This window comes from Syngnathus typhle, linkage group LG2 (assembly GCF_033458585.1).
Source record: "Syngnathus typhle isolate RoL2023-S1 ecotype Sweden linkage group LG2, RoL_Styp_1.0, whole genome shotgun sequence".
NCBI classification, from domain to species: Eukaryota; Metazoa; Chordata; class Actinopteri; order Syngnathiformes; family Syngnathidae; genus Syngnathus; species Syngnathus typhle.
The window spans coordinates 1,073,618-1,096,776 of NC_083739.1; the positions used below are offsets into that span (position 1 = coordinate 1,073,618).

The following is a 23,159-nucleotide window of genomic DNA, read 5'->3' on the forward strand; positions in this document are numbered from 1 at the left end:
TGACCTGAGCTCAATTGGATGGATCATATTTAAATGAGAATATAGAATTCTTTCTGGCTTCTTAGTCTCACAGCAGTTGTAGGAATGTTGAAGTTCAGTCGAGTGTTTCAGTGTCAGCCGCCACCTCCATCCATCCATCCATCCATCCATCCATCCATCCATCCATCGGTGGATAAAAACAACAACCTGTCTTGTCGCAGGAGGCTACCTTCGGGAACTTGTTTGTGTGTGTGTGTCAGGGTGGCAACGCTTGCCACAATGTTCGCAGTCACTCTGGGAGTCGGACGGGTTAGCAGAACGACTGACATGACAGCTGGCTTGCTTGTCTTCTGGAGGCTTCTGACTGAGTGGGTGTCACCGAGTAGACTAGCCGTACATTTCTTGTGGGTCGTTTTTCCGTTCCTTATTTTTGTATCAACTGTGTCTTCTTTTTTGTCAATGATTTGGTGCTTGATCAATTGGATTCATCAAATATTTTAATGTTTTCATTTCCAGACACACAGCAAAGCTTTAGAGTTGCTTGGAATAATGAAGTGCTTTTATTCGCTTATATTTATACCATTTTTTTCCATGTATAATGCGCCCCCATGTATAATACGCACCCTAAAAATGGCATGTCGATGCTGGAAAAAAGCCTGTACCCATGTATAATACGCGCCTAAATTTTGACTCCTACTTAAGTCCATAAACAAAATGATTTCAGAAAAAAGATCATCTTTGGGAACAAGCGGATGTTATTCTGCCGGTCAGTATCGCTGCGCATGCGCTAGCAAACTCGATAGCGAAGAAATGTTTCGGATTTGTGTAGGGTACATTGTGACAGCAAACGAGCAGGTGATCGAGCAAGCGTCTGATACGAGAGCATTGTGTTCGTATGGAGCCTGTTTGAAGTGAACAGCAGAGAAGAAAGCGCATCTGTAATGGCGGCCTCCGTATCATATCCGGATTAAAGAAAAAAAAAAGAAAAAAAAGATTTTTTATTTTTTTGTACCCATGTATAATGCGCACCCCAGATTTTAGGACAGTAAATTAGTTAAATCTTGCGCATTATACATGGAAAAAAACGGTATTTATATTTATATTTAATTTATATTTATATATGTTTAATTTTGTTATTTATTTATGATTTTTATTATGTCATTATCACATAAACATTGCTATGGTCATTTGTAGCCATGACTGAAACGCAAACCAATTCTTTGGTTGGCTAAAGAAGTCAATATTGCATGGGGGTTGGGCTCTTTGGTGGGGACTGAAAATCGTACGCAATCATGCGTGCTTGGAGAAGGAAGTCCAGTAGCAGACAAGCAGGTTTGGGGTCAAAGAATGGAGGAGGATTGGGAGTGACGGAATCCTTCTTTATCTGTCTGGCATGTGCTGGAGGGATGTAAATCAACAGCTGTCACTTGGATGGACCCCAGGGCAAAAGCCATGTGCCATGTTTAGGACTTGCAGGATTGGGGTGGGTTAGGGTTAGGGCCATTCCAGGGGCCTGACTGACGAGTACAAAGTCTCCTCCGCAGTTTGTCGCCTCATCTTTGTGCATCTCTATCTTGAATTCATTCAAGCACAACCTAAGTGCACTGCTGCCTTTTGTTTTGAGTTCACACTGGTACGTAATGAGGAAAATAGAATCGCCGGTGTTGCCATGGCAACAGCTTCACGTCTTAATGGACTACGGAAAGTTTGAAGTACACAGTACTGATGGAATGACCGCCTTTGTTCATTTCAACTTTGGCCATGTCAAAGAAGCAAGATGGCTCTTTTCACTCCCACGACGGCGCAAATGCCCCTTTCTAATGGCGGCCATCTTGGAAAATACCAAAACAAAGAGAAAAGACGATTTTGAAATGATTGGGAAAGTCTGTGGATTATTCAACAGGATGATCTCACTGATCCAAGCAGTTTTTCGAGGAAACTTTTGGAAGACGTGTTTCTATTCTGAGCATTACATTTAAGTCAAAGAAGAGTTTTTTCGGAACTTTTTGTGACATCTGGCCACTTTGCTCTTATTTCCTCCAATCCTTCTGCACATTCAATTTCATGAAAAGAAAAAAAAAAAATGCCACAAAAGACAGCAAATCCTTTTAGTTTACAACATACATGAAAATGACACGGATTGCATGAACACTCCAATTTTCTGATGGTATATTCGATGTATTGTGCCGCTGATACAACAAAGCCAAAACACTTAGCGTGTGTTCTTCCTTCTCGTTAAGCTTCCCTCTCAGCAGTTAGACACCGTTTGCTGCAAAACAAGGGGAAGGTCACGAGCATCAAGAATAGACGTTGATTCCAATTATGTGTAACGCGTTGGACAAGATGCGCTAATGATGCTGTCGTCAATAGAGGGGGGAGAAAAAAGAAAAGACGATAAAGGTGTGCACGCTCAACGAAGGCAGATGCAAAACAATTTCCATAAAGGCTTCAGACTTCAAATGACAATTGGGAAAAAAACAAGATTTTTACTTTTGTGTATTTACCTTGACTAGCGTTCCATCAAGATAGAAAAGAGCAGATGAAAAGTCATAATGAGGATGCAGCTCTGCTACAATGACAACTGGCATATTTAAAGGGGGGGGGGGGGTGTTTTCAATTAATTTCAAGGTGACGGAGGATTGGTGTCCTGTGGGATGTGGATTAACCACTCTTGATGATTCCAAAGCTGCAATTCACCCCTCTGACCGCACCTGATACCTCAATTTCATTCCATTCTCTTCCCGATCTGAAGCTGGTTGCAGATTGGCAAACTGAGCCGAGTGGTGGGAAGATGCTCCGGCCAATTAGTGCATCCTCAACTGGTTGATCACAAGCAAAGCAAAAAGGGGGGTGGGGGGGTAAGGAACGATTGAATAAAATAGAGAAAGCACAAGCAGGTAGTAAAGAAGGGATGGCACGAAGGAAGAAAGGAAAGAACGGACTGGAGAACACAAGTCAGAAACGTCACTTTAGTGAGCGATTCGTAAAAAAAATTCATTCGAAATAAACAAAAGATTTAGAAAATTAAACAAGTTTAGTTCAACTCAACAAAATCCCGAGGATTACAAAGTCCACTTAACTTAATGCTAACAAACAACATACAAACGTCACGTGCTAACTGCATCTATAGTTATTGTTTTAGAGGCAACCCGTGTTTGTAAACGGTGAGGCAACACATGTAGACATGAAAAATATAAAGATAGTCAAACATTATTTTTTTGGGCTTCTAGACAAGCCGACAGATGCTAGCTAACCTCACCCATTAGCCAACACAGATCTTTACGAGCAAAATCATTTTTCAAATAAATAAAACTAATAGAAATAGTGAACACAAAATCCTTTTGATACTTTAGTACAGCAAATGTCAGACACTTTAAAACCTTGACTCAAGTAATACTGTAAAATGTATTTTCCATCAAGATACCATGCACAATAGACGGGGGTCACAAAGAAAAATAGAAAGTGGTTTGGATTGGTATGCTTACCAATGCGATGAAGATGAAGTGGCACAGTGACTAAATACAAAAAGAGAATGCAATCAGGGTCAGGTGGCGCCATGGTTACCAACTTAGAAGAAGAAAAGAAAATCAGCCTTTAGCGACTTCTGCGATGTTTCTCTCTTAAATATTAAATCTTGAAAGGTAGCATCAAATGATATGATTATTATTAGGCGGTTACTATTTGACATGATGTGTTATTTGTTGTACTCACCAGCGTCTTGGATGGATCCGTCGGTTGTGCCTCGTTGTCCTGTAAGTCTCAGCCTTAGTTTGGAATCCATGGATCTTTATTGACATTTTATTCATTACGGATTGATTATGTTTTAGAGTGAAATCGCAAGGCGGAATATTATCGAAGGTCACATGCGCATTCACTGGTATCGAGATGCTGTCTCTTTTTTTTTTCTTTTTTTAACATTTCTGATTTACTTTTGTGCAATACGCATTTAATTTATTATTATTTTTTTGCTTTTGACAAATTTGACAATTTAAGTGAGGACTAAAAAAAACAAATGCTTGAACACTAAATTGGGATAAAGTGTCTGTCAGTACCCATTGTGCTTTTTTTTTTTTCTCTCTCACTTTTAAAGACCAAATACGTGCAAATATTTTTTTTCTTTTCCCCAGTAATGCTTGTAGACTTCAGGGACCACTGGTGGAATTGTTTCTTGGATCAAGCAAACTTTCGTACACGCTTGTTGGGAAATGTGTTTTATTACAAGTGATAGGGATCACACACTGTACACACTTGAAGCATTGTTTACACTTGAAAGCTTTGGTTGTGTCAAACTGCAGTACGTAACTCTGTTTAAAAATCAAGCTGCCGATCCTTTTTGTTCCCAACGAAATATCACCACTTCTATTTGTCACCCATTGGACACCTTTCATTTCTTCATTGTCCCCGAAATTCTTTATCTTTTTTTTTTTTCCCTTGAAAAGACTTTTGATTTGCTGCCGTCTCTGCTGCTACTACTAATCTATTTTCACCCCCCCCCCCAAAAAAAAGTCACAACTTCATCAAAAAGACGTTGAAATTTCGTGTACTGATACAAACAGCCGTTCAACAAAATTTTCGTTTCACATTCTGAATATCCGAATGATGTATATTAAAATAGTATAATTTACTGGCAACAAGAAGGGCAGTAAATGAAAACTCATAAGTGCACATTTGGATTTTCATGTATTTACAACAAACACGACACAGCGGTTAAATGTTGAGCAGGTGTGTTTTACTGGTCAGATTTAACAGCCAAACAAAATAAAAAATGTAAATAAGTGTCAAAAAGGTGCTCAGGTATATACACAATGACTGCTCGCAAAAGATTAGACGTAAAAACGAATGTGTGTTTCTGTGAAAGCATCAGTGGAATGCAAAATGGATGAGATGGGGAAAAGTTCCGACTGCACCAAATGTTCCATTTTGTTGTTACTATTTTTTTTTTTAACGCATTTGATCCTAAATCTGCGATATTTTGAAAGAATTACAGTAAACTAGCCTTGAGGTAGGGGGAAAAAAAAAAAAAGGTTTTCTTTTCGGCATTTCACTTTGTGTTCTGCTCTGATGGATCACAGCACTACTCCTCGTCTTTTGTCTTTCCTACCCATCAACTGTAGCTGCAACACAATGCGGCGCACTTTTTTCCAATTTTATTTAAATTTTTTTACATCAGAGGTTAAAATAAAACACGAGACTTACTGATATAATGTTGGAAGGCATTGACGGAGCAGAATTCCTCCCAAAATACATTTCAGTGCAACACAATGGACATGAAGAAAAAAAGAAATATTCTCCATTTTCTCCACAAATTTCACGATTTAGCAAATATGTGTAACTATTTTGTCAATGGTTCAAATTGACAACATTGATTTAAAAACATGTCATTATTGGTACAATTTCATCAATGGGGAACATTTTAAGTGCTGTACATTCATTGTCACCGGTGTAGTTTGCCAGTTTTGCAACCACCTTGGACTGGTCGACACAAACACATATTTAAACAAAAACAGACATTTTAAAACTGTACCTTGTACATGCAAAACGCTCAGTGAGGTCAGTGAGTTGGCTAACTTTTGGGAGGTGTAAACAAATTTGCCTTGTAGACAGAGAAAAAAATAATAATAAAGCTTTTTCTTCATTGGCCATTGTTGTCATTTCTGCCTTAGGGCACCTACGGATGGACAAAAGCTAGAGGGGTTAATCAACCCAATAGTTATGAAATTTCATTTTAAGTACCGTATTTTCCGGACTATAAGGCGCACCTAAAAACCTAAAATGTTCTCAAAAACCAACAGTGCGCCTTATAGTCCGGTGCGCCTTATATATGGACCAAATTCCCAAATTTAAACTGGCCCAAAGCATTCTGTCATGAAATAAATCATAAGTGGCCCGCTGAAGACTATGAATCATGACTCAAAAAGACTATGGATCATTATTTTATGATTATAAAGTCATTTGTTCTGTCTGAAGTTGAAATAAAAAAGATAAAATGGAGAATGATTAAAAATCTGACATGGTGCGCCTTATAGTCCGGTGCGCCTTATATAAGGACAAAGTTTTAAAATGGGCCATTCATTGAAGGTGCGCCTTATAGACCGGTGCGCCTTATAGTCCGGAAAATACGGTACATCGTATGTCCGATCTATCCGCATTTCTATTTTGAGATGACAGTAGGTTTCACAAATTTTTGCTTGGTTGGAGGGAATCAGGGCCAAGAATATTGTTGCGCCGATAAAAGCGTAAACAATTTGACTGTCAATTGTTAAACACGCTGATTTAAAGCTCAAAATTTGACATCAATTCCATCTAGGAATGTCAACTATGGTATAAATGGAATCAGAAAGCATCACTTCAGGCACTTGGATCAGCAACTTCATCTCTTATGTAGCCATCTCCTGGAGGATTGATCTGATTTCTTTATTTTTGCTGTCAATGAAAACATTTGGGTTTGACAGCAAGCTTAAAACATCATCCACACTCCGTTTGGGATTTGGCTTCTATATTCCAAGACTACATTGATACTAGTTAGCGATGACAACTCTACATAACATGATGGCAGAAGCAAAATGAAAATACCATATTTACTTTTTAATGTCAAACTCAAATGTTTTCCACTTTACAGTTAGTTAAATAAACAATATTGTATAAATAAATACTTGCATGAACAGTATATATATGCAATATATATATAGACAGTGCTATACAAATTTATCAGCCCACCACAAGTTGTGAGGTTTATGGTCAATTGCCACCAAATTTCCAAAATGTTGTTTTTGCGCTTCCTTCGTTTGTAATCTTTTTGAATCAAATGTTTGTCATGCAGAATTATCCAGGAATTTTCCAATCTATAACGGAGCAAATTTGCTGGCAAAAAGAACACTAATATGTTTGTCCTTGATTCCGATGTCAAATTCTAATTATTTTTCGAACATTCGTCTCCAAAAAAGTCTTTTAGCGACTGAATGAAATGCTTCATTAATTAGCGCTGTTTGATAACTCACTCAAATGGAAAAATCAGCATTCAAGCACTTCATAATGCCAGATGGTCTAATAGATTTGTTAAAACTCAGATAGACGAGGGGTGTAACGCTAAGTCCATTTTCAAGAATGTACTGTTTAAACATATTGATTCATTTCCATTTGTGTGTTTACTGCATTGCTCTCTTTTCTCTCTTAATCACTATCATTTCTCATTTACAGTTTGTAGGTTGATATGTTCCGCTGTAAAATGATTTGCAGTTCAAATACTCCTTTCCTTGTTGATTTGCAACATTACATCGACGTTAGCTTTGGCAGTTAGCGTGTCTTGTGTGCCGCTCTCATTGGCTCTGTGTTACATGTCACTCCTCAAACCTTTGTAGCGTTAATAGTACTTGTAAAGACTTCAAGCTAACACGCTAGGCTGTCAATAGCAAGTTAGCTTACCACTTAGCGTTTGACTAGCATGAAACCAGGGAAGCTGGGTGACTCTTTGGATAGTCTTCTGTAGCGAAGAATACACAATCAGATACATGTAGCTTAGCGTTACACCCCTAGGACAGTGTATATACAAATCCTGTGGTGTGAATGATTTTCCGTGAGGCCCTTACTGTTGTTGTTGGTTTTCCCACTCCAGTACAATGTTTACATCAAAGACGTCTGCATTTCATTGTCTGCATCCAAACATTTTGTTCCACTCAGTGTGCACATCTATCTCTTTTTGCGAGACACTGGCGCAGAATTTACAAAAGACCCTTTCAAAGTCCTGGTAGGTCAGTGGCCGAATCATATTGGCCATCTCCATGCCCTGTTGCGTGGAGATGTGTAACAGACCCACGTGGGCTTCCTGGCAAAGTCTGGACAGGTCAAGTCCCGAGAAACCCTCGGTGCGCTGGACAAGCAGTGCTAGCTCCTCGTCACTCATGCAGTATTTGTGCTGGTATTGGGCGAGGAACTGGCTGACCATCTGGTGGCGAGCTGCACTGTCAGGCAGGGATACCAAAACCCGCCGAGCAAAGTACCTATGCAACCCCTCGTCTATGTCCTGGGGTCTACTTGTGGAGCAAACCACTAATACTTGGTGTCTTCCGTCCACACCGGAGCCCATTAAAAGTGAGTCCAGCTGGGAAAGTAGCTCCCCCTTTAGTCTGTTGACGGGACTTTCTTCAGTGAGGTGTGCCGCTAGAAGCACGTCCACCTCACTAATGAACAGGACAGAGGGTTGACGGCAGCGAGCTACCAGGAAGGACGCTCTGATAATGTCCTTGCCATCCGTCAGCCACTTGGTGACTAAAGTCGACGCGCTGAGTCGAAGTAACGATGCCCCAAGCTGGATGGCCAGGCAACGTCCTAGCAACGTCCTGCCACTGCCTCGCGGGCCAAACAGCAGCACACAACGTGGACTGGCGCCTAAGGATCTGAACATGTCAGGGCGTAAAATGGGCCAGAGAACCTCCTCTTTCAGGGTGGCTTTGGCCGATTCCAAGCCTGCAATGTCACTCCAGTCCATGGGAGGGCCCTGTTGAACAATTTCAGAGGTGACCATGTCCAAAAGGTGCGGGTCACAGGTTTTCAGTTGCTCTTCAGCAGAGCGTGAGGAGCACACGGTTGAAGAGGAGGGAGCACCTGAGTGGGAGTGATGGATATGATGATCTTCCGCACTTTGCTCTCTGAGGGGCGGGGATATAAAGTTGACGAGAGAGTCGGCCATGCGGGAACCCCCGAGTGACGAAGTGACGTAGGCGGATGGAGACAGTGGGTTGGGGGTTGCCCGGCTGCTGTACTTCCTATGCTGCTGCTCCTCCGAAGGCAGCGTGGACTGCTTCTGTGGATTAAATGGCTTCTCAGAATTATGATTAAAACCACTACCGACGGGACTGCGACAGTTTCTGTTTGTGCTGCTGCTGTCTGCCACTCTGTACATTGGGCTTTCGGTCGCGCTTCGAGTCTGGTCGTAGCCAAAGTTTGCATAAGAGGATTCCATATCTCCTTGGCCTGTCACGTAGAAGGCTTTCCTCTTCAGCAAGTTGGAGGGGCAACTGTTGAGAGGGCTTGGGGCGATTGGGGTCAAGTTATGGTTGTGGTATGGATAAGGGGGAAGGGGTGTCGGTGCAGCAATGCCTGAGGGGAGGTATGAAGACGGTCGGGCCACTCCTCCACTGTTGTATCCAGGTCCGACTGAGCTCTGGGCAGGGTATGCCGCAGGGGTGTAATTATAACCAGACAGGTTTGGGGAGCCTCCGTTGTACGCTGGCACTAATGTCGAGTGAGATGGCGGTGGAGGTGGTTGCAGGAGGCCAGAGCTGTGCAATGGGGCAGGATGTGCAGGGGCAGGGACAGCTTGGGAATTGTAACTAGTGTGCAAGTAGGAACCGCTGTAAGTGACATCAAATTCCTGAGAAGGCAATGAGGACGAGTGGAGTGTGGTGGTAGGGTGGCTCCCGCAACTGCTACTGGAGAAGATGGGCTCACTCAGAGTGCTGGAGGCAAGACCGGGAGAGCTACACAAACCAGTTAGCACCTCAGAAGCTGCTGTAACACCTCCCTTGCGGACGGGAACCCCCTCAGGTATGCAGCTCATAGGATAGACGCCGTCCTGCCAGGATTCCGATTCACCTTTCCGTCCGTTCATCCCTCCTGGGACACTGGGGGCTTCGGGGTATGAGACGGGCAATTCCAGGATGCCGGAATATTTCTCCGCGTATTTCTTCAGCATGTTCGAGGCGGTGAGGGCTGAGATGTCATCGTTCGCCCAGGCGTACTGGTAAGCGACGGAGCACTGGAGGTGGCCGGGTAGCACGCGGTACGGCTCCGCCTTGTGGGCCGGCGAGCATGTGGTCGAGGAGATGTCAAAATGCTGTTCGGCCCACTGGCTTTGCTCGGGATGCCACTGCATCTTCAACCCTGGTGACAGATAAAGAGCACAAGGGGAGATGGAGTAACTGCAATAAGGACTGTTCCACACCATGTCTTTGGAAAATGGTCATTTCTATATTTAGCTAAATATACATACATTAAGACAAGTTATAAAGAGTTCCAAATACTGCGGTAACTCGACTAACAAATTCGATTTGTCCTACGGCTGATTTGTGTCTCGGTTTTCTTGTAAGTCAAATAAATGTTTCCCTATCGAAAAGAGCTAGAGAGAGAAAAAAAGTGTGTAATTGTAAAATATAAATATTAAATGGGACAAACCTAGAAGATGTTAATAAACAGGTCACAGGGACCTTCAAGGGGCGTGGCCTAGTGAGTGACATCACGATAGAGTGATTCATTTATGTTTCCTGCAAGTTTTTCATTTTCTATTGGAGAACTGAAACTAAAGATTTGAACGCAAAGCCCAAAAAAATTACATCCCTAACAATAAAAGTGATGACAACATAAGTTAAAGCAAGGTACAAGCTAGCAGCTATATGATCACGTAAGAGAGGCTGGGTTATGCTCCCCCGTGCAACCTTGGCTGGACTATTAAGACCCTGGATCGTGGAGGCTCACGCTTTAATCGCCTGCTCATCGAAGGTGTCTAGGGATGGGCTTTCAAAAAAAATGTCTGGACCAGCAGCCGCTTCACACAAAATCACCCTCTGATTTCTCCAAACACATAATCAGACACACGCGAGCGAGCCGGCCGGCCGGCCAGCCAGCTCTCGTTCAGTGACCCAGATGAACAAACACGGGCATGCGATTGCCGCAGGCTATGAATCACAATGCACTTGCTTCCTTCCTGCACACTTCCACCTTGACCTCTTGTCAATCTGTAGTACCTCTCCCAATCTGCTAGCTCCATTCTTTGATCTCCCCTAATCACCACCTTTTATTTTCACAACATTTGTAATTCCCATTCCTCGTTCGCTAGCCGCCGCCCCCGTGTCTCTCTTATTTACTGCGCTCGCTCTCGCTTCTTCCCCCAGCTCCCTTTGCTCTCTCGCTCTCTCTCGCTTTCACCTGCCCTCTGCCGGCCCTTTTTTCTTCTTCTTTTTATTGCCTCGGGAGGCTGTTGAGGGACTGTTTCCTTTAATCCGAGCCAGCGCCATCTGTAAACATGGACAGTCTGCCATTGACTCACGGACGACCAAAGGCGGTGGGAATTCATCACAGCAGATTTCAACCCTTAGTCCTACAAAATATAATAAAGGTGTCTTGCCTCGGTTATTGATTGTTAGCGAGAAATCCACACTTGGGCACAATTCATTTATGGTAGAGCGACCGCTAATGCAAATTAAAAAGAGACGGACACATCTTGTGCTTTGTTTGGTAACAAAACAGCTCAGGTGAGGGATCACAAGTCCCCAGACTATTTCCTCCTCTGCGAATCTCCTCTCCAAACATCTCTCAGCGGTCGCAAGTGGCTAATTAGCACAACGGTAATCTGATAATTGCATTCATTTTAGCCGAGAGGTGTCTGGCAGAGGCCCGCGAGCCTGTCAGACACTCCATGCCTGACAAGTCTGCCAAGTCCCAAAAGACAAACCTGTAAACAAGCCACTTTTGCGGTTGATCTTTTGACGCTATTCTCATGATCATATCGTGCTAAACGCAGAGTCTGTAGCAAAACATTTACAACTTTCTGCAGTTGTGTTGAAGATAAAAATCCAAAGCTTGCATTTATAATCATTGGGAATGGAGCACCCTGGCCTGGGCCATGTCAGTGGACGACAATAATAGACTTGCATCTCTCCTCTCATCCTGGATTTCGGAGTACTGCAGGGATTAGTCCTCAGTCCCCTTCTTTTTGCATTGCATCATTGTAAAACATCTGATGATGGACCCCCTCATTATTGGACTGATCAAGGACAGTAAGGCAACAAGTTGAGACCTCACTGCCCCACCTCACACTACAATCCTGTGCAATAGCGCATACTTAGCACGGGTCAAAATGAAATAAAAACAAAATTATTTTACCCACCGTTTGACATTTTGCATTCAATTAAACCTCTTCCCTTCCTTTTTAATTATTCCCGTCACTCCCAAAATTCACATGTAAAGCTAGTTGCCCATTAGTGTGTGTGTGTGTGTACAGTAGTAAACAGATCTTTAGCAGAGGTGCTAATGAGCTCTTTTAAGTCCAGCACGACAGCAACGTTTTGCCAGAACGGCTGGTACTGGAGCTTAACTGCTCGTTTTGGGTCGGTTGCACTAATGTGTGTGTGTGTGTGTGTGTGTGTGACAAAGTGGTACATGGTGTTATATACAATGGGGAAGTAAGTGGGCGTCAGGACATAAATTAGGATTATCGCTCACTCGCTCACTCGCTCACTCGCTCACTCACTCACTCACTCACTCACTCACTCACTCACTCACTCACTCACTCACTCACTCACTCACTCACTCACTCACTCACTCACTCACTCACTCACTCACTCACTCACTCACTCACTCGCACACAATACTGAAAATAAAAAGTACGCTCGTCTTTGAGTGTTGAAAAACAACAACACTGTATGCATTTAAAAAAAAAAAATGGAAAACACTAAATATAAAGAAGAGAAATTGTAAAATTCAGAAACTCATCTTTGTCTTAAAGCCCCGCGTTTCAGAAGTGCTCCAAAAAACACAACGCCTCTCGCTTTTTCCTCGGAACAAAACAAAACCAAATGCACTTTGAAGTGGAATTTGAGCTCCTCCTCAGCTCACTATGATGACAAGCAGTCTGTCAAAGGCAAAAACAACAACAGATGAGGGAAGTAAACAGAGTGAGTTCAAAGTCTCCCATGCTTGAGCGCTGACCCGGAGAAATGAGCTGTCACTAATTCAAAGAGACGAAGGGCGGGCTGCTGGTGCTTGGCTGCTGCAAAGATGACAGCTTGCGCTGGCAATAGAAAGATACTTGACACATGTCAGCATCTTTTAAGAAAGAAAGAAAAAAAAAATCATCTAATATTCATGGTAATCAATGCTCTTTGACATCACGGTGTGACCATCAAACTCTAATCAGTGGAATCATCAGAAGATCAGCTTTGACAAGTTTACTGGCGCTAGATAAATCCAAAATATCATGAAACAATCGGCAAAGCTTTTAACAGTGTCGCTAAATTTAGTCAGACAAACTCGACACGCTTACAAAGCAATCTTTTTTTTTTTTCTTCCTGGCTGACAGGTGAAAATGTCATTGACATTGATGCTCACGCATTTCCCAGGAAAAAAAAAAATGGTGTCAATGCTAACAGTAGAAATATCAAGACTTTTTCTATGCAGATACAAAATGAAAAAACTTGCAGCTAGCTGCCGGAGGAGGAGGCTCCTGACACCCCTCACTGGGCAATATGCCAACACACAAATACTACAGTGCATGCGTGCATGTTTGACATTTGCCATGATTTAAAAATACACTTCATATATTTGAATTGTGTTTTCATATTTATATTTTACAATTTTGGGGGTGCTGGCTTTGTTTAAATTGATTGTTATGCAGTGGAGTAGCCCAGCGCATAATTAACATAAGAATACATTTATTAGTGTTGAAAAAATATTTACATAAATATGCACAAATAGGTGAATCCGTGGGTGCCAAACTGAGATTGTACAAAAGCAATTTATATGCTGCACATCTTTTTTTTTTGCACCAATTTTTTGTTCTATTATTAATGGGCAGAATTTTTATGCTACTGCAAACTATTCCGATGTCAAAATCTCAGTTCATTCGGGGCATGTTGGGAAATATTTGCATTTCTAAACGATCTAAGTATAATAAAGATTTTTTGTGTCTTTCTAAAATCCTATTTTATTTTCTGCTTTGGCTTGAATTTGCCTTGCGGTTGGCAGATCAACTCACTCTCGACAGCCCAGAAATTTGGGAAAACTTATGTAAAACTAAGCTACCGTAATTTTCGGACTATAAGTCGCGTTTTTTTTTTTTTTCATAGTTTGGGTGGGGGGGCGACTTATACTCAGGAGCGACTTATATGCATATATATGTTTTTTTTTCACTTTTTTGGGCATTTTATGGCTGGTGCGACTTCTACTCCGGTGCGACTTAGTCAGAAAATTACGGTATGTACGGAATACCCCAAGGCGTGCTTTTTTGTCTGTTTGACAAAGTGTATTTAGCTCATTGGAAACTTTTTCTCCCCCAGACAAATTGGTGTCACTTTCAATAATCCTCCCATCTGCTACTTGACATCTTTGACTATTTTTAGCCGGAAACGTGATTAAAACACTCCACAGCGTCAATCGTCGCCAGCCGTAAAATCGCAACAAAAGATTGAAGACACCATCTGGGTAAATTTGCTTGGACACGTGAGCGGGCTGGGTTAAATGGCTAGGGCGCCGTTAAACAAACGCTCGGCATCAAGGAAATTGCGCATGGCTCGGTTTCAGATGAAATTGACGGGAATTGGATCTTGTGCGTGTGTAGTAGAGTGACGTCACTACAAAATTTCAACACATTCACCTCTACACAAAAGATTCTCAAATAGTCTTCAATGAGGTAAATAAGGCGTCTAGAAGAAATAACGTATCTAACGCCATTTTTTAAAAACTGAGCTTAAACAGTTTTTTAGGGGATGAACAATGCAGACAGGTAGTTTAAGTCAAAATGACGACACGATAAAAACACTCAGGACATTTGTTATCATTTTGGCTTGAGGTTGTGTTGTTTTTTTTCTTCAGTGCACCCATCTTCACGTTTGACGTACAAATTTGTCTGTCGTATAACGATAACAAGAAAGCACAGTACAAGATGTAGGAAGCGCTGATCCAGCCCCATTCCAACAAGCTTCCGCTAATGGTGGCAAATCTCATTCCGGAAAGTCACCTCACGGCAAACATCATAACGGGGGATCGACAGATTGAATCAAAGTTTCTCTCGGTGTAACCCGGAGGTTAACTTTGGAGGCCCAGATCTGGGAGCCGCTTTGTTTACCTGCGTGTCAGCCAAGTCAAATCGATTTGATTAGGGAGGCTTAAGAAACGAGACGGAGCCTGAAACTAATGGGGGCCAAAAAAGGCGGATAATAGAGAGGGCGCCGGCGTAAGCTCATCTAACGGCGTCCATCCCCGTAAATAAAATGAGCTAATCGTTTTCAAGCCCACCTTTCATGCCACCGTCACCTTCCTGTCGCCCGTCTTGTAAATCTCCGCAAATGTGGCGCTTTTGGACATTAAGTGCTCGCTCGGCGTCATATTTCAAGTGTGTGCGTTGTAATAGTTCTCCATTAGCATACTGTACACGGCGACGGCGGCCCCATGATCGTTTTCAAGTGACTCATTTCGAGAAGTACCAATCCACCGGCCACTTGGAGGGAAGCGCTGGACGGGACTAATCCCAAAACAACCATTCAGGAGGTCACTGGGCGACCCCCCCACCTCCTCTCTTGTTATTTGTCTCAGCACAAAGTACTGTTTGGTAGCTCAAGAGAAACATTTGGGAAGACGTCCATCTGTTCATTTTCTGTTCCTCTGTCTTACGAATATATTTCTAACAATTTTCCCTCAAGGGTGGCAAAAGATAAAGAAATACATTTCCTTTTAGGGCATGGCGGTCATTTTCATGCAAATGCCGACCGACTGGGTCTTTCGTTACTATGACGACCAAGGGCACGAGATGGAGCGAGCGGCCTCTCCCTGTTGCCAACTCACGTGGCTACATTTATCAAATATTCCAACTGCTTTTTTGGTGACGCTTGATGATTCTGACACTCCCTTCGACTCCAAATGAAAAGGTGCTTGCTTTGGATTTGGAGTTGGAATTTTTTCCCAAACAATGAAAAAGTAACAACTTTCTTCTCTTTTGCTCCACAAGAGATGAAATCAAGGACTCGTAGAAACAAACAACATGAGAACACGGCGAAAAATACTACCGTTTTTTCCCATGTATAATGCGCAAAATTTAACTAATTTATTGTCCTAAAATCTGGGGTGCGCATTATACATGGGTACAAAACAATATATATTATTTATTTATTTCTTTTTTAAATCCGGATATGATACGGAGGCCGCCATTACAGATGCGCTTTCTTCTCTGCTGTTCACTTCAAACACAATGCTCTGGTATCAGACAAGGCTTGCTCGATCACCTGCTCGTTTGCTGTCTGTCACAATGTACCCTACACAAATCCGAAACATTTCTTTGCTATCGAGTTTGCTAGCGCATGCGCAGTGATACTGACCGGCAGAATAACATCCGGTTGTTCCCAAAGATGATCTTTTTCTGAAATAATTTTACATTTACGGACTTAAGTAGGAGTCAAAATTTGGGTGCGTATTATACAGGCTTTTTTCCGGCATCAACATGCCATTTTTATACATGGGGGCGCACTATACATGGAAAAAAACGGTACTTGTGCTTTTGTATGCCGCTTACTATGTGTTACGATTGATTAAGAAAAACAAATGGTAATAATAATAAGAGTCGAAACGACGCCTTCCTTGTCAGCTCCTCTTTGTTCGTCATGGAGTCAACAAAACACAGATCACAAAGCTAACAAACATCACTTTGGGCAAATCAAAATCAAACACTTTGTAATTTGTTCACTGCTCACTGATTGAAGTTTACTGAAGTTCACCGCTCACTGATTTGCATACCAGAGGCGGAAGAAAAAAAACACATCAATTACCATGCGTGCTTTAAAAGAAACGGTTATTTTGGAGTAACTCACAAAGGGGGAATAAAAAAAAAAAAAGAATGTCGGGCTGCTTGATATCAGATCTCGGAGGAGAAACTTGATGTGAGCTGATGAGCAGAAGGTATCTCAGGAGGGGGTCCCATGGTGGTGGTGGGGGGCTTAATGTGATCATAGGGGACGCTCGACTTTCAGGGAACGGGCCCGTAATGAGCAATCAATAACATCCTTAACGGAGTTAGAGCGAGTGGCTGACAGCAGATGCCGGGCTACGACTAACAGGCTACGTCTGATCTCGCATTACCGCACACACACACACTCACACACACACACACGGTCTCCTCGGGTGTTAGCCATCCATCCACATGGTGTCATTGTCTTCCCATCGATCGTTGTAATCACATCCACAGCTGATGCCCCGCTACCTTTCACGCTTTCGTCCCACCAACTGTTGGAGATCATTTCTAATCATGTTAGCTCGTCGCGAGACGAGGTAAACAACTGTTGCGGAGCTCAGCGTGTGGCCTGGCAGGAATGTTGATGACATTGCTATCATCTAAGTACCTGCAGCATATCGCAAGAGAAGTTGGGCGACCAAAGTTTGAAGATCATAGGATGAGTTGGCGCCAATATGGCTAGCAGGAAAGTAGTACCGTATTTTCCGGACTATAAGGCGCACCGGACTATAAGGCGCACCTTCAATGAATGGCCCATTTTAAAACTTTGTCCTTATATAAGGCGCACCGGACTATAAGGCGCACCATTAATGCATCATGTCAGATTTTTAATCCAAATCAAATCATTCTCCATTTTATCTTTTTTATGTCAACTTCAGACGCAACCAATTACTTTATAATCACAAAATAATGATCCATAGTCTTTTTGATTCATGATACATAGTCTTCAGCGGCCCACTTATGATTGATTTCATGACACAATGCTTCGGGCCAGTTTAAATTTAGGAATTTGGTCCGTATATAAGGCGCACCGGACTATAAGGCGCACTGTCCGCTTTTGAGAAAATTTTAGGTTTTTAGGTGCGCCTTATAGTCCGGAAAATACGGTAATTGGTGTCGAGGAATTGTGTTGAAGTGAAACATCTTAACTGAGACACGAAGATCTTTTGGATGTGGGTTCGATGGATGCTTGAAAGTGTCTGCATGAATTCTCGACCGGTGCTTGTGTGAACAAAATGTGAACATTTGTGAATCTTAATGATGTAAGGAACCTGACTTTACCCACCTTCCTGGGCCAACGAATTTTCTTTACAATCTATAATTCAATTGATATGACTTTGAAGAAGCAAAGCTAAAAATGATATTCTAATTATATTTAAATTTAATTAGAATTAATTATATTTGAACCTGCGAGCAGTGAATCATTGTTTATACTATATTAAATTTTAAAATGTATATATATAGAAAGTAAAAATGTGAAGACAGCACCCTCAGAAGAGCGCCCAAACTTCATGTGAGCAGACCATAATTCCACATTCTCCACAGTTATTCATTCTTGATGAGCATGAAAATCCATTTATCGAGGAAAAAAGAACTGTATACGCTGGCCTCTGGACAATGTCGCTTTTATTGTCCCGTTACAAGGCCCAATTCTGGTCCACAAAGCCACCCAAGTGACTTGAGCCTGTGCAGAAAAGCCGTCTTTCATTTGATGTACACGTCAAGAGAGACGGCATCACAAAGAACCAGAACTGAAAAATGTTAAGAACACAAAGCGGACCTGCTTTTCAAATAAATTAGGCTGACCATAAAAAATGGTGAGGGTCAGACAGCTGCTTTAAAGAAGCCTAATATCTTAATTAGGCTGATTTGGAATAATATTTGAATACGTGTCGGTTACATCTGAGGCTACTGCCGCCGCTAACAAGTGACGAATGCACTATCAAGGTCCGAGCGCTCTGATTGTCCTTCTCAAGAGATCACGTTGCGGCGCGGAGACGGATCAATACCATTTGCTCAGCGCACGGGAGGCCCAGAAATCTATTAAAAGGTGGCTTTTATTGAGTAATTAAACGGCCATTAGTGTCCCGTGCAGCCAAAGGATAAATGCGATCAGCCTCTCTCTCGTCAAGGGCGATCATCCAAATGGGTTGAATGCACAGTGTGTGTGCTGTGCGGCTTGACTCAACTGAAAGTTGGGATTAAAAACCGGAGACTTATTTCAACGGCGACAACGCGGGACGGGGAGAAGGCGGGGGAAGAAAAAATAAAGAAATCAAACCACTACAATCCTTTTTGGGGAGAAGCACGGAAACCGCCTTTTGACGTGCACGCCTGGACCAAGTGGCCATATTCATTCCAGTCATGTTTCCATCATGTGTCCCCTGCCTGCACCCGGTTTTCCCCACCGGCGCAATTCAAGAAGCTGTGACAATCCCACCTTTGTTGCATTTCATTGTTGTTGAACCAACAATACGGCATCTGTGCAATTGTCGGGGGAAAAAAAATATATATATGAATGAGCCATTCATTGAGTTGCCGCCTCAACGGAGTTGCTTGACAGCGGCCACCTAGTTTCTCTTCATTCCCAATGCCTCGGCACTTGACGCTTCCCCTGGAAGCCAGTACTAAGCCTCTCTCGGGTTCAAGGACTCGGCGCAAGCGTAGCCACAAAAGGGACAAATCGGAAGGTGCTTTGTGAGACCCGGAGGACAAAGCCCGCATTAGCGAGCATGTCATCTGGGCTCCCGAGAGTGGCCTTGAGGAATGCGGTGTGAAGAGGATAAATATATGTTAGTGAGCACCAAGATGGAGAATGTGGCCCTTCATCAAGCAACAATAAGAGGGAGGGAGAGGGGGGGGGGGTCTTTTATTTGACTTTTTTGTTTCATTTATCTTGGGGCATCATGACAGATGATTTTTGCATAATAGACTTCTTTTCCAAAATGCTCTAAATCAATTTGAACTAGCATTGTTAAATGATTCATTTTTTACCACGCTAGTGTGCGGCAAGGCTTGCAAAAGTGCAATCCAGGATTGGAATGGACATGTATTATTATTATTTCCTTTATTTTTATCATTATCAATCATAGGGGGGGAAATGTTTGCCGTCTCATCTACTTTTTTGATTTCATGCATTACACCGGACAAAGAACCAGCGCAGGCGCAGAAAGACCTTCTACCACCAAACATATCACGTCAGCAACATTGTCTGGTCAAAAACCGGAATATAAATAATGGCACTCCCACCATATCATCATATGGACATTCTGCCAAATGTAAATATGAGTTGTTGTTTTTTTTTTTTAATTGTGTGCTTTTTTTTTTTACCTAAATACTGCAATTTGCGAGACACCTGATTTTCATTGTTCCTGTGTAAGTGGAAAGAACTAAAAATTGAACAAGAGTATAGAAAGCGCTATCCAATAAGCCTTTATTAATAACGTTAAGAATGAAATGTTAGAGCTCCAGCTCTGTCAGCTATTGTGACCTCTGCAATAACACAGAGGCAAGCGCGGAGCAGCGGACACCTACTCAAAAGTCAATAGCATGCGTGAATCCTCATTCTACTGCATGATTAATGCATCACATAGGGGGAGAAGGTTGCAGGAGGACACACTCGTGCATGCGGCCGTGCTGCCGTTAGAATTCCGCCCTCCTCCTTGCCTCCGGGGGACAAACGTGTACGACAGCAACGATATGTACACTGATAGCGAAAAACGGACAAAGAATGTCTGCGCCTCTTCTCAATTCAATTGAAAAGGAATGAAGGGGAGCTGCTTCCAAGTCATCTGTGTTCACTCCCACAAGAGCGCAAACACCCCTTTCTACCCAGCTATGACAATATTGTGCATGTCGGGGGGGGTTAGGGTCCTAACCCTAACCCTAACCCTACACACACACCTACGCAAAAAGACAATGCAGCTCGTATGCGTTGCAAGGGTGCTCGCTTCCCGAACAAAATAACAGACACTTAACAAATTTGCCCCCCAAAAAAAGCCTTTCCTGGCCTTGAAGGCATCACATGTGGGAGAAATGCACTCCCGCTGACATAAAGAAGCGCACATCAACTGCTTTACATCTGTCAGGGGTCCCGCGGGGCAGGCGCAACCCGGGATGGTAAAACAGCTTTTAATGGTAAACATTACAGACTGATAGAAAGTGTCAGGATAATTTATGGATATGGCCCCACTGGGAGCCGCTTAACCACCTTTAGCAGGCAAGGGAGGGAAAGACTCGGCAGAGCACTTGCTCTCCTTCCCTGGGATTTACTCAGCTAAGCTGAGATGCGAGACCATACGCTACAAATATAATCAGGCCAATTGTTCTTCAGAGGAAAGACATTGTACACTCGACATGTGGTTTCGGCTTGAGCATATTCGGACACGTCAGCCAATCCGTTCACATGCTACCGTATAAAATATGTGCAGCACTTCGGCAGCATCTTTCCATTTAAAGCTACAGAAGTAATGCAACTTTTCATACAGAGATAACCGTTTTTCATCCATTTGACATGGTCCAGACAAACCAAGTATATGCCGTTCCTATCGGGACTTGATTGGGCTAGTTGTGGTCATTATGATGGAACCAATAGATGAAAAATGTACTGCTGGATGCTGCTGTGCCTGCTCATCACCTTCAATTTGATTTACTTTTGAGTTTGATACATTGTATCATCAATGTCTGGTAGAAATTTGAATGAGAAGAGCATTAAATAGTGATAGAGACTCAGACTGTATTTTTAGATAAACACAGTGATGTCAGTGATTAAATGCAAATGCATGTTAATTGCTTGTAAAAGGAATTAGTGTAAAAATGTTTAAACCTCAAGTACTAGATGTGAAATATATATCATGACATTTGAATAATACATCAATTTGATAATAATAAGGTTGTAATGACCAATTTGCATATACTTTAGTTTTAAACAAAGGGGGAGGAGGTGCTAATTCAGGCATGACATTGCATGCAACAGAATAATATTTATTATAATTCCATCCAATTATGCTAGATCTCCGAGACTTTTTGTCCTATTGAATAAAAAGTGTACTTTTTTTGTTGAACTTGTTAACACAAGATGATACTAAATGCACAATTAGGAAGAAAGTGAGAGGGAAAGGAATGAAAATATCCTTACCATAGACGCTACTGCTGTTACTGCTGCTGCTGATCATTTCGTGCTGCATGGAGGAAAACAATTATTTAGTGGAGGAGAATTTGATATAAAAAATAAAACAACAACTTCGACACAAATTTCCTGTGCTGACTGGGCGAGATGAATATACCATGATTTTTTTTTTTTTTTTCCATCAACTCATGTCAAGTTGAGAACGCAGTTAAGGACCCAAATCAATTTGGATCGCATTCACGCCAACTTGTTGCAAAAGCAGATGCGGCTTATGTTTAAAAAAAAAAGAAAAATGGCGCAAATTGCCTTAATTGAAGAGAAAAAACACGGGAAATCCTGATAGGAGCGTATGAATATCAAAATAATCGTCATTATTTTTACAATCAAAAGAAAACAATGACGTGCCGATTAAAAACTTGTTGAAATAATTCCCCGTTCGTTTAAAACGTGGCCCTCATGTAAAAAAAAAAAAAAAAAAAAAAAAAAAAAAGAAAGATCCAGTGGTTAATCCACCTTACCTGTTATTTTAGCCACAGGTTGAGGTGGGATGGATTGGTTGTCGTTCTAGGACAGCATGGCAACCCGGAGAGCTTCGCTTGTTCGGGCCCTGAAGCATGCCTCCCTCCTGGGTGTCTCAGCAGACGCTGTCCACAGCCGCCACTGCCATGTTGAATCACAGCGGCGGCGGCGGCGGCGGTGGCGGCTGCAGCGGCGGCGGCGGCGGCTGCAGCGGCGGCAGCACTTCTTCTCAACCAACGGATGCTCCTCACCCTCATCGACGCCACGCCACAGCGCGCATGCGCAATGCTTGCAATCATTCGTGGTAGAGTCACCAAGTACAAATACTGGATTTTTCACATACTTGTGTATTCATTGTGCGTGTCTATATTATGGCGGGGGAAACATTATTTTATAGTTAATTGGGTTGAAATGAACCTTTAAAGTGTTTCACAAACTAGTTCTTCCAGGTTTTGTTATGGTCAGAATGAAATGCAATATGATTTAAATTGAAATTGCCAATACGACAGCCAGTGAACCAAGCCTTTTCTTTTTTTCTATAGCCTGACCACACTGGGATTAGCTCATCATTAAGTAGTGCCATGACATTATTGTCGAATCAATGAGAAACATTTGATGTCTTCACATTGGTACAAATCAATTGGATCTTGTCCTTTACTACTGGTTTTAAAGTCGTTATTTTACGTCAGCTCAAATAATCGTCGTCACTTAACCTCTTTGATATCTGCAGACTTCAAACAACGTGTCAAAATAAAATGAAGCAAATTTATAGCAGAAAAGCGCTGCGGTACACTGACAATAAAATCGATCTCGTTCCCATGGCAATTAGGAGAAGGAGTCTTTTATCCTCACAATTAAAAACATTTTACAGGTGCACGACGTTCTTTGGTCAAATTACACCAAGGGTTGAACTTTGTTGATTTTCTAGCAAAAGTACGTTTTGTTGGCGCATCTCTGATAACAATCATTATTACATTAAGGTTAAGTTAGTATCATTCGTGTTTCTAATTCATTGAGTAACAGGAAGTGGACCCCTGGAGC

At 42.3% G+C, this 23,159-nt stretch overlaps 1 protein-coding gene across 1 annotated transcript; it reads right to left on the minus strand.

Moving 5' to 3' along the window:
* Window positions 1–4,217: 4,217 nt before the first annotated feature.
* LOC133150377 (fidgetin-like) lies at window positions 4,218–22,250 on the minus strand. Its single transcript, XM_061272861.1, has 3 exons — window positions 22,118–22,250; window positions 21,609–21,651; window positions 4,218–9,858 (listed from the first exon to the last, which is right to left on the minus strand). Exons 2-3 carry the CDS (start codon window positions 21,643–21,645, stop codon window positions 7,622–7,624), a joined length of 2,274 nt encoding a protein of 757 aa, XP_061128845.1. The 5' UTR covers window positions 21,646–21,651; window positions 22,118–22,250; the 3' UTR covers window positions 4,218–7,621.
* Between the last annotated feature and the right edge of the window lie 909 nt (window positions 22,251–23,159).

Excerpts from the sequence above, each read along its gene's own strand:
- LOC133150377 (XM_061272861.1), bottom strand. The coding sequence starts at position 21,645 with ATGATCAGCAGCAGCAGTAACAGCAGTAGCGTCTATG. Across the intron at positions 9,859-21,608 it reads TAACAGCAGTAGCGTCTATG|GGTTGAAGATGCAGTGGCAT; the intron begins GTAAGGATATTT and ends ATCTGTCACCAG.